At 38.0% G+C, this 13,134-nt stretch overlaps 1 protein-coding gene across 2 annotated transcripts in view; it reads left to right on the top strand.

Moving 5' to 3' along the window:
- Positions 1 to 13,134, top strand: part of LOC124614017 (beta-glucuronidase-like) — a 120,129-nt gene that overhangs the window by 56,457 nt on the left and 50,538 nt on the right. For both annotated transcript variants that reach the window (XM_047142841.1, XM_047142833.1), the window contains exon 5: positions 4,894 to 5,039. In XM_047142841.1, coding sequence (XP_046998797.1) covers positions 4,894 to 5,039 — 146 coding nt within the window. The remainder of the gene's footprint in view (positions 1 to 4,893; positions 5,040 to 13,134) is intronic.

The raw sequence follows: 13,134 nt of genomic DNA, 5'->3' as shown, positions 1-13,134 counted from the left end.
CCATGGATTTGACACATGAACTGAGATGGCAATCATTAAAACAAGGGTGTTTTTTACTTCGGCAGGATCTTATCATGAAATTTCAAACACAGGCTTTCTCCTTGGAGTGTGAAAATATTTTATTGGAGCCCACTTACATAGGGAGAAATGATCATCATAACAAAATAAGAGAAATCAGAGCTTGCACAGAAAGATTTAAAAGTTTTTTCTTCCAGTGTGCATTGTGAGAGTGGAACAGTAGAGGTGTAGCTAGAAGGTAGTTAGACAAACCGTTTGCCAGGCACTTAATTACGTATTGCAGAGTAGTCATGTAGCTGTAGAAAGCAAGAAACCAAATTCTGTGATTCTCAAATTCTGACATGTTTTGCATGCAGTTATTTGTTCCTTTTTCTCAATACATCAGTGGTTGTTCATTAATGCTCTTTACACTGAGGAAGAGTTCCCAAATGTTCTCTTCAGAAGAACTTGTGTTGGTGGTGAGAATCCAAATAGCATGGGTGATAATTCACCTACTAGTCTCAAACACATTTTGTCATGCAATATCTTCCACAACTAAGTTTCCTAGAGTATGTCTCCTACTATTTATCACGGTGCTCGCAAATGAGGAACATCCTACCCCCAATCCTTCTCGCCCTTCCCAAAGTAGTATTCTGCCACCCACCTAATCTACAAGATGGTCTAATTCATCCTTATTCCATATCTACTTCTAACTCTTTGCCACATGCGTAATATTCCTGTGAAAGGTGAGATAACTGCCTGTGTGTCCACCCAGCATATCCTATTGATATGTACCAGAGGCAGGATCATCTGTGGAAGTGCTTATGTCAAATGCAAGCTTTGCTTCAACTTGTAACAGCATTTTATGTGTGCATGACCAACAACCAACAGCCCACTCACAGTAAACATTTTTCAACCTATGTAACAATGACAACTGTAGTTCCTCAGTTAAGCTTCTTGGCATTCATCTGGACCCAAAATTAACCTGGGAAACTCACACCAATTATGTATGCAAAAAGTTATCCCAAGTCACCTATCTGCTAACTACGTTCGGACTTGTGTGACGGAGAAGCTACTGCTAAATTCCTATTACGCCTTTTCTCATAGTCACCTCACATATGCAGTGCTCTTATGGGGCAATGCCTCTGGGGCAAAAAGAATTTTTCTTTGGCAGAAAAAGGCCATTAGGTGTATTGCTGGCGTGAGAAACCATGTATCATGTAGAGACTATTTCAAAGAGTTAAAAATACTGACACTTACATCACTGTTTATTCTCAGTTGCTTAGTGCACATAAAGGCAAACCAAGAAAGCTATAAACTGCACGAGTCTGTACATAGCCACGACACATGCCAAAGGCAGATGATGGACATCCCAGTTACTAGGCAAAAAAAAAAAAAAAAAAAAAAAAAAAAAAAAAAAAAAAAAAAAAAAAAAAAAACAGTTACACATACCCAGGGATACAATTATTTAACGTGCTACCACCTACACCACACAGTGTATCACTGAATGTCTTCAAAAATATTACAAAAAGGTGGCTTGGACAAAAAGCATTCTATACAATAGAAGAATTTGAAGTATGTAATAAAAATGATCTAATCTATTAAAACTGCTATATGACATTACCACCATATTACATGAGCACTTCTGAAAATGTTATTGTATCATGCGGTTGTGCTTTATTTACATAATGTATTTTTACTCAATAGTTAACTGCTGTATGACATGACCACCCTATTACATAAGTTCCTCTGAAAATGTTATTGTACCATGCTGTTGTGGTTTATTTACATAATGCATTTTCCCCAATGGTTAACATGTATAAAGCCTGTCTCATTTATATTTGTTAAAATGTTTTTCTTAGCATGTGTATTGTGTTACACACACAGTATCTACTTTTGTCATTCTGCATGACACATTTATGTTTAATGACTACTAAACATATGCAGTGTAAAACATATTTACTCAATCAGAATGTTAAAAATGTATGACTTATTTTGTAATTATATAATGTATGTAAAATGACGACATCAATTGCATGAAAAATGCTTAAAGATGGATCAATAAATCAATCGATCAATAAATAAATCAATCACCAAACTGTGGCGAAAAGTTGAGTTGACCAATCAGTGGTGAATATGGTACTGTGCACATCGTGCTCAACTTCAGTGGTTGTTCAACAGCCTGTAGCCTTCTGTGTAATTCTCTGAATATCTGGAAATCATCCCTGCAACACTTTCTTCAAGCCTATAATCCTCTCAGCCTCAATCTCCACTTGCCTTTGTCCCACATCCATATCCAACTCTTTCCTCATGAACCTTACTTCACTCATTCTGCTGTTACACCCTCCTTCCTGCAGACTCACTCTTTTTCTGTTATGACTTCCCATCCCAGCCCACTCCCCCATGTCATTATGTGCTGCATTCAACTTCCCTTACTTGCACCAGAGCAACATCAACAGAGTCACATTCCTGTTCCACATGCTTGATGCCTCTCTTTCCCAGCTGTCAGTCATCCTTCCCTTCAACCTTCACTTCTGCTCCTGTGCTCCTGGCCTTCTTTCTCCTCTCATCCACCCACCCAACATGATCTCTTATCCTAGCCAATGTGTGTGTGTGTGTGTGTGTGTGTGTGTGTGTGTGTGTGTGTGTGTGTGTGTGTGTGCGTGTATTTTTATTTATAATGAAGAATACATCTGAAAGCTCGGCAGTCTTTTAAGAATAATGTTTCCAAACTAACATGTGATCTGATGTACTGCAAATACTGTAAGTCCTCTTTCATGTTATAAACTACAGAAAATAATTTTGAATGAGTGACTTAATGAATAAAACCTCATTAACTTCTCTACTTTTGTATCTTACAATTAGTAAATATTTGATGCTCCATGCATTATGTTTTGTAGTGTTTTATTCAGGTTCCTTAAAGAGTGTGAGACCACTGCTTCATATATTTGAGTTTAATAATTGTTTTATACCTGTGTTCATTACCAGTACTATCATGATCATCATCATCTTCATTATAGTCAAGGAGAGGCCTAATATTTGTGAGTTATTTTTATGTGTGTTTGATAAGTTACTACATTGTTTTTACATTGATTTTTTAAAATATTATTGGATTAATTGTCTCATTAGAATAGGTGCTTTTGTGTAAATTTGCTTCTGATTTCATCTTGAATTTTTTGACAAAAACTGTTGTGACTTATCTGTCATTTTACATCTTTTGCATCAAAAGATAAATCCCGAGAGGGAAATATATAGAACTCCAAAGAGACAGACTTACATTGAGGTGACAAGAGTCATTGGATAGCAATATGAATTTTTACAGGTTGTCGAAGTATCATGTACACAAGATATAAAAGGCCAGTGCATTGGTGAAGCTGTAATTTGTACTTGAGTGATTCATGTGACAAGATGACCAATGTGATCGTGGCCACACAATGGGAATTAACAGACTATGAAAGTGAAATGGTAGTTGGAGCTAGATGCATGGAACTTTACATTTTGGAAATTGTTATGGAATTCAATATTCTGAGATCCACGGTCTGAAGAGTTTGCAACAATACAGCTTTCAGGCATTACCTTTCACCACGGAGAATGCAGTGGCCAATGATCATCACTTAACAACTGAGAGCAGCACCATCTGCATAACATTGTCAGTGCTAACAGTCAAGCAACATTGCATAAAATAATCATAGAAATCAATGTGAGATGTATGATGAACATCTCTGTTAGGACAGTGCAGTGAAATATGGCATTACTGTGCTATTGCAGCAGATAACTGATGTGAGAGCCTTTGCTAACAGAATGACATCACCTGCAGCACCTCTCCTGGGCTCGTGACCATACTGGTTGGACCACAGATGGCTGGAAACTTATGGTCTGGTCAGATGAGTCCCAATTTCAGTTGCTATGGGCTGATGGTGGGGTTTGAGTGTGGTGCAGCCCCATGAAGCCATGAACCCAGAGTGTCAACAAGACAATGTGCAAGCTGGTGGTAGTTCCATAATGATGTGGACTGTGTTTACATGGAATGGACTGGGTCCTCTAGTCCAACTGAACCAAGGATTGACTGGAACTGGTTATGTTTGATTACCTGCAGACAAGTTTCAGCCATTCACAGACTTTATGTTCCAAAACAACAATGTAATTTTTATGGACGACAATGCACCATGTTGCCAGGTTACCGTTATTCACAATTAGTTTAATAAACATTCTAGATAGTTCTAGCAAATGATTTGATCACACAGATCACCTGACATGAATTCCATTGAACAATTCTGGGAGATAATCAAGAGGTTAATTTATGCATAAAATCCTGCACTGGCAACACTTCCACAATTGTGGACCACTACAGAGGCAGCATGGATCAGTATTTCTGCAGGGCACTTCCAATTACTTTTCCATGCCCCTGCTAGTTGCTGCACTATGTCAGTCATAAGCAGGCCCAACACAATATTAGGAGACTGACTTTTGTCATCTCAGTGTACATTCAGGAGGCAAAATTCCTGAACTGCTGACAGGCATATTTAAAAGCAAAAGCAATATTCCTTGCTTTTGGAATTTTTAGGTTCATCCTCAGGAAGGATAGCGGGACAGAATGGGGAAAGCTGTAAAGGAGGGGCAGATCACTTGGACCCTGGGATGAGAGGAACTCACCTGAGATGATGACTAGGGGAAACTGTGTACTCCCCTTGTCCTCTCATAAGGTGAATCCAGGGATCTGAGTGACATGCCCCAATATTTTATTGATTTTATTGATTCAACCATTATTTCTTCTGTTTACAAGTTTTGCCATTTTATACACAAATGCCAGATTGATATGAATGCACAATAATAATGTAACCAAAACACCCCAAGTATATTTGTTTAAATATTTTATGAACTGTTTTTGTTGTACAGTACAAATGGCACCAAGACATACCAGAGCTATACATTTGATTTCTTTAATTATGCGGGCATTGATCGGCCTGTTTATCTCTACACCACACCAGGGGTCTGCATTGATGATATCAGCATTACAACTGACTACTTACCTGATGGGACAGGTAAAATATGAATCAGAGACCATTTAGACACTGTGATTCAAGTGATGTAAATTGATAGTTTCTAATATATACATTATTAAATTATTATAGGCCACATCATTTTTCTGCAAAAACTGGTGAAACTGCAGGATTTTTTTTTTTCAGAATTACATGAAAATAATCTTTAGAAATTATTATTTACGTATGAAACTAGTACATTGGATTTAACAACCTTGGAACATGCAACATGTTTTGTTCATTTTGAAGGCAATGTGCCGGTATAAAAGATTATTATTAGGTAACTTACTATAAAGATATTTCAAAAAGTTTCAAAAGCAAGAAAGAAAGTTGATCTTTTTTTCATGTTAAATGACTGACTACCTGAACTATACTGATTCATATCTCTACAATTCTGGGAGATAAAAGGTAATGTCCTGACTGGCCGACTCATTATTGCCCAGCCAAACCACTAAGGATAGAAACCAAAAATTTGGAGAGGGCTGATCTTATACTGTTGGCATCATTTAAGAAGGAATTTTTTGAAAGCGATGAAATAGTGAATAAAGAATTTCTGAAAATATGTCCCTATTAAGGCTATTTTGAAGCTAGAGCTACGAAAATTAATATTTGGTTCCTCAGTCATACGTAAAAAATACGTGTTTCAGCATTTCTGGAAATTTAATCCTGAGGGGGTGAATTAGGGGATGAAAGTTTTTATTAAATGCTATATATTCAATCCAGCAAATGCAAAGGAATTGCAAATATTGGCTGTCCAAAAGAACAGACACCACATATATACAATGAAGGGCGTGACAGCCGATGATCTCTTCAGTGCAGAGGCACACCAGGCCCAAACTCTTATAGAATTTGGTGAAATGCAAAAAATAATAAAGATAATGGACAAGGGGCACTACATTCATAGTATGTGGATAGATTGAGAATTTGGGTGTGACGGGAGGTGCGTTAGTGTAATCCGTGCAGTTGGGATGGCTGCTGCATCAGGACTGTGCAGTGGTCAGTGCCTCTGCCAAGTAAACAGGAGACATGGGTTTTATTCCCAGTCCAGCACAAATTTTCACCCTTTCCCACTGATTTAAATCAATGCCCACTAAAAGCCAATGTCTGTAATTCTTTTGCATCTTAATTCATAGTTGCTGCTGGCTCAAAATAGTGTCTGTTCTTTTGGACATATCCATGGTAAATGTGATTCTGGATTAGCTGGGCAGTACATTTTCTTTGTATAAAGGTGTTGGCAAGATGATCAGTATGTGAATAATCTTGCTTCCCATCATATATGTAGACTCCACAAGGGCCAGGGTGTTGTTGGGAAAGGGGAGGTGGTAACAGATGTCAAAAGGGAGCCCCTGTTGATGGTCAGTGTGTTCAATGCAAAGACCTCTAATAATTGGAGAAGAATGCCCAGGGAAGTACCAGATTCAGCTGAAAAGGACCACATGATGTATGCCTGGGAGTAGATGTTGAAAAACACACACACACACACACACACACACACACACACACACACACACAGAGAGAGAGAGAGAGAGAGAGAGAGAGAGAGAGAGAGAAATTCTTTAAACATTTAATGTGCTAGTATTTCACCTATACCACTACATAAAGACAATTTGTAGTTTAATTTTGCTAGCAAAAATCTCTAGATGTTCTTGACTGATTTTCTTCAGATTTTTACACAATACTCAAATAAATGTTCAGACAGAAGTAGACTACATATATTTTGAATCTATGTTGTAGATAAATCTGTATTGTTATTACTAGATTGAGACAAATCATACTTCAATGTGGTTACCAAAACTCTCAAAAAGTTCTTGAGCAATTTGCTTCAGAAATTTACACATAGATAAATGTTCCTGTGGACATAGGCTGCATATGTATATATAATAGAGGGAAACATTCCACACGGGAAAAATATATTTAAAAACAAAGATGATGTGACTTACCATACGAAAGCGCTGGCAGGTCAATAGAAACACAAACGAACACATACATACACACAAAATTCAAGCTTTCGCAACAAACGGTTGCTTCATCAGGAAAGAGGGAAGGAGAGAGAGAGAGAGAGAGAGATGAGGTGACTTACCGAACAAAAGCGCTGGCAGGTCGATAGACACACAAACAAACACAAACACACACACAAAATTCAAGCTTTCGCAACAAACTGTTGCCTCATCAGGAAAGAGGGAAGGAGAGGGAAAGACGAAAGGATGTGGGTTTTAAGGGAGAGGGTAAGGAGTCATTCCAATCCCGGGAGCGGAAAGACTTACCTTAGGGGGAAAAAAGGACAGGTATACACTCGCACACACGCACATATCCATCCACACATACAGACACAAGCAGACATATTATCGGTCTTTAAATATGTCTGCTTGTGTCTGTATGTGTGGATGGATATGTGCGTGTGTGCGAGTGTATACCTGTCCTTTTTTCCCCCTAAGGTAAGTCTTTCCGCTCCCGGGATTGGAATGACTCCTTACCCTCTCCCTTAAAACCCACATCCTTTCGTCTTTCCCTCTCCTTCCCTCTTTCCTGATGAGGCAACAGTTTGTTGCGAAAGCTTGAATTTTGTGTGTGTGTTTGTGTTTGTTTGTGTGTCTATCGACCTGCCAGCGCTTTTGTTCGGTAAGTCACCTCATCTTTGTTTTTATATATATTTTTTCCCACGTGGAATGTTTCCTTCCATTATATATATATATATATATATAGAGGGAAACATTCCACGTAGGAAATATATATCTAAAAACAAAGATGATGTGACTTACCAAATGAAAGTGCTGGCAGGTCGACAGACACACAAACAAACACAAACTCCTTCCCTCTTTCCTGGTGAGGCAACAGTTTGTTGCGAAAGCTTGAATTTTGTGTGTATGTTTGTGTTTGTTTGTGTGTCTGTCGACCTGCCAGCACTTTCATTTGGTAAGTCACATCATCTTTGTTTTTATATATAGTGTCTGTTTCTTTGAAGTAAATCAGTTAACACACACACACACACACACACACACACACACACACACACACACACACACACACACATATATATATATATATATATATATATATATATATATATATATATATATATATATATATATGTGTGTGTGTGTGTGTGTGTGTGTGTGTGTGTGTGTTAACATTTACTTCAAAGAAACAGACTATATATATATATATATATATATATATATATATATATAATGGAAGGAAACATTCCACGTGGGAAAAATTATATATAAAAACAAAGATGAGGTGACTTACCGAACAAAAGCGCTGGCAGGTCGATAGACACACAAACAAACACAAACATACACACAAAATTCAAGCTTTCGCAACAAACTGTTGCCTCATCAGGAAAGAGGGAAGGAGAGGGGAAGACGAAAGGAAGTGGGTTTTAAGGGAGAGGGTAAGGAGTCATTCCAATCCCGGGAGGGGAAAGACTTACCTTAGGGGGAAAAAAGGACAGGTATACACTCGCACACACGCACATATCCATCCACACATACAGACACAAGCAGACATATTTAAAGACCAAATATGTCTGCTTGTGTCTGTATGTGTGGATGGATATGTGCGTGTGTGCGAGTGTATACCTGTCCTTTTTTCCCCCTAAGGTAAGTCTTTCCGCTCCCGGGATTGGAATGACTCCTTACCCTCTCCCTTAAAACCCACTTCCTTTCGTCTTCCCCTCTCCTTCCCTCTTTCCTGATGAGGCAACAGTTTGTTGCGAAAGCTTGAATTTTGTGTGTATGTTTGTGTTTGTTTGTGTGTCTATCGACCTGCCAGCGCTTTTGTTCGGTAAGTCACCTCATCTTTGTTTATATATATATATATATATATATATACCTGCTTGTGTCTGTATATGTGCGGATGGATATGTGTGTGTGTGCGAGTGTATACCTGTCCTTTTTTCCCCCTAAGGTAAGTCTTTCCGCTCCCGGGATTGGAATGACTCCTTACCCTCCTTTGTGTGTGTGTTAACTGATTTACTTCAAATTTTTACACAATATTCTAATAAACTTTCAGACACACATGGACTACACATTTTTAAATATTTATAATACGCAAGTAGGCCTATATATGCACTACGTAAATGGGAAAGGTTGAAAAATTCTTGACATATTTACTTCAAATTTTTACATGCTACTCTAATTAACTTACAGATTGGCATATGCTCCATACTTGTAATATATATATATATATATATATATATATATATATATATATATATATATATATATATATATATATATGGGAAACATTCCACGTGGAATGTTTCCCTCTATTATAACCATATCATTAATTTGAACCCAACAATTACGTTTGTTATTGTCGCTGTTGCATTTCGAAAACTTTCCTGTCATCTTATTTTCTCTTTATTTTCTCTTTCTGTTTTTACCAGTAAAATGGTAAGTCACATCATCTTTGTATATATATATATATATATATATATATATATATCAATATAATGGAAGGAAACATTCCACGTGGGAAAAATTATATATAAAAACAAAGATGAGGTGACTTACCGAACAAAAGCGCTGGCAGGTCGATAGACACACAAACAAACACAAACATACACACAAAATTCAAGCTTTCGCAACAAACTGTTGCCTCATCAGGAAAGAGGGAAGGAGAGGGGAAGACGAAAGGAAGTGGGTTTTAAAGGAGAGGGTAAGGAGTCATTCCAATCCCGGGAGCGGAAAGACTTACCTTAGGGGGAAAAAAGGACAGGTATACACTCGCACACACGCACATATCCATCCACACATACAGACACAAGCAGACATATTTAAATATGTCTGCTTGTGTCTGTATGTGTGGATGGATATGTGCGTGTGTGCGAGTGTATACCTGTCCTTTTTTCCCCCTAAGGTAAGTCTTTCCGCTCCCGGGATTGGAATGACTCCTTACCCTCTCCTTTAAAACCCACTTCCTTTCGTCTTCCCCTCTCCTTCCCTCTTTCCTGATGAGGCAACAGTTTGTTGCGAAAGCTTGAATTTTGTGTGTATGTTTGTGTTTGTTTGTGTGTCTATCGACCTGCCAGCGCTTTTGTTCGGTAAGTCACCTCATCTTTGTTTTTATATATATATATATATATATATATATAAAATTGGGGGAAGGTTGTTAAAGTAAATCTCAAAATGTTCTTCACTGATTTCCTTCAGATTTTCACACAAAACTTTGATAAGCATTCAGACAGACATAAGCTACATACAGTACTTAAAATCTATGTGGTATGACATAGAGGGTGCGGCAGCATTCATAGCATAATTTGATTTGCGTAGTACAATCGAAATGTGGTGCTACAGAAGAATGCTGAAGAATAGATGGGTAGATCACATAACTAATGAGGAGGTATTGAATAGAATTGGGGAGAAGAGGAGTTTGTGGCACAACTTGACTAGAAGAAGGAATCGGTTGGTAGGACATGTTCTGAGACATCAAGGGATCACTAATTTAGTACTGGAGGGCAGTGTGGACGGTAAAAATCGTAGAAGGAGACCAAGAGATGAATACACTAAGCAGATTCAGAAGGATGTACGTTGCAGTAGTTACTGGGAGATGAAGCAGCTGGCACAGGGTAGAGTAGCATGGAGAGCTGCATCAAACCAGTCTTAGGACTGAAGACCACAACAACAACAACAGTACAATGACGTACTGCAGGATTGCGTGCCAGCTCATGCCGCATTCGTGTACTAATGAGCTGCCATTTCGAGTGTGACAGTGATATGGAGCAGTGGAATGCACAGCATCATGCTTTTTCTGTTGAAAGTTATTTCAAGAATAACGACTCTATTGTTGCTACCCAGCATCTATTTCAGCAACATTTCAACTTGGGATTTCATGGGGAAGTTCCAGGTGGACGGACCATTGTGACGTGGGTACGTGCACTTCAAACAACAGGTTCTATTTGCAATGGCAAACCGGAAAGAAGTGACAGAACTGTGCAGACAGCAGAAGCCATGGAAAATATTCGTGCTGCACCATTGCATAGCCCAAAAATATCTGCTTGTCATCATGCGCAAACTGTGCATATGTCCAATTGCTCATTCAGGAGAATATTGTACAAAGATCTCCATTTTCACCCATATAAGCTGCAGATTGTTCAGGAAATTAGGCCTCATGATTGGGTTTCGCACGAAACATTCTGCTTAACCATGCATGATCTCCTTCACCAAAATCCACAAATGTTACACACCATACTGATGTTATATGAAGCTCATTTCGAGTTATGTGGTTCAGTGAATATACAGAATATGCGTTATTGGAGTGGTGTCAACCCGCATGAACTGCACATCAAACCCTTGCACAGTTCTCATGTCACAATGTGGTGTGGAGTTGCTTCCTTTGGGATTATTGGCCCTTACTTCTTTGAGAATGACAGCAGTGTGGCTCTAACTGTCACCAGTGAACGCTACCTAAAGATGCTGCAAGACTTTGTTCTTCCCCAATTAGGTATGGTTGATGTGGATGTGGAACAATTATGGTTTCAACAAGATGGAGCGACCTTGTATACAGCCAGAATTTGCATGGATTTCTTGTGACAGACATTTCCCGGTAGAGTAATTTCCCATTTTGGTGACATTTCCTGGCTGCCTCGCTCACCTGAACTTTCATGTGCAGCCTTTTTCCTTTGGGGCTACCTGAAGCAGGAAGTGTTCCGAACACATTGTGCCACCATTCCTGAGTTGAAGGATCACATCAGAACTGCTGTTTGCAACGCCCCGGGGCATACGTTACCCCTCAGATTCCTAAACTTCAGCATTACTATTCATTTGCAGACTACCAACAACAAAACTGCACAGTCATTAACTCCAGTTATAAATGTTACTGAAGTATTTAAGTAACATATAACACAAAGCATATATGGAAGTTAAATATTCAAAAATAATAAAATAACTACTACACGTCAATAGCTCCTTTGACTGAAAATTTACCACAGAAACATCAAACCTGGACACAATATATAGTAAAGATGCAAAGAAAATCATTATAGTTTAGTACACTATACCAAAATTACATCATTTAAATGTGACACTTGGCCAGTCCCAAATAATGGTACAATCCCGTTTAACTGACCTTTTCCAAAATACAGAACTTACAGAAATTATTTCCTTCTTACTTTTGTACTTGAGAATCCATTCACTTCCTGAAAATCCAGAGTGACTGCCATGCCTGACTCTATGGCTAGTACTCCAAGATTGACCAATCATTTTTGATTTTCGGATGTCCATAGGCAGTTCTTAATCCATTTTAAAACAAAAAAGGACCTTTCAACTGAACATTTTGTTGCTGGAGTTCAACTGTAAGCTTTGAGTGCTGTGTAGTCATTTAGACAGACATCACTAGTTTTTTTTAAAAAAAACACACATTCTACAGTGAAATGGAAGACAGAACAAGTTGCCACTGTATATTTTTTTTTTTTTTTTCATAGACAGTAGATAGCTTTTAAAATGTGTACATTCTTCTCTATGTCAGAACTACAGATGGCTCTAAGTTTTTCTGCAGCATCATAAATTTGAACTGTTTCTAGTTTGGTGATATTAGAGAGAGATGAGATTCTTAAGTTATGTCCTTTGTAAATATTAACTCCCTTCTGTGCTTCATCCTGAAGAACTTGTATAATTTCCCAATATGACATTTTCATTCTTTTCCAGATTTCAAAATTATCTAATCCTGTTTCTTCTTCAGGACATTTGTGTTCATCTTCTGAGTCAGATGAATCATCAAAGAATCTCTTGCATTTAATATGGCATTTCTTTCTTTGATTCTCAGCATCTGTAGGACATGGAACTTATTCCAAATTCCTGATCTCCATAAGCTTCTTTTCAGCTGAATTCATGTGCATTGCACAAAAGTGATAACTAGACCTGTCTACAACAGCTTGCAGTTTCATCATTGTTTTGCTAAACTATAGCAGAATACATTCCCTCATCAATATCATGAAACCTATCTCAATACTTATTAACTTTCTAAGAAGACCGTCAGCTCCACTTCTAACTTTAACACTCTTATTTTCTGATATTGTTCTTAAGGGAAAAAAACAAATATTTCCATCCTGTGTTCAGACTCTTACAAACATCCTCACATGTACAGCATAATGTTG

The sequence above is a fragment of the Schistocerca americana genome, chromosome 1 (genome assembly GCF_021461395.2).
Source record: "Schistocerca americana isolate TAMUIC-IGC-003095 chromosome 1, iqSchAmer2.1, whole genome shotgun sequence".
Lineage (NCBI taxonomy): Eukaryota > Metazoa > Arthropoda > Insecta > Orthoptera > Acrididae > Schistocerca > Schistocerca americana.
Note: the sequence above shows the minus strand (reverse complement) of the source record. Positions and strands in the feature narration are given on the sequence as shown.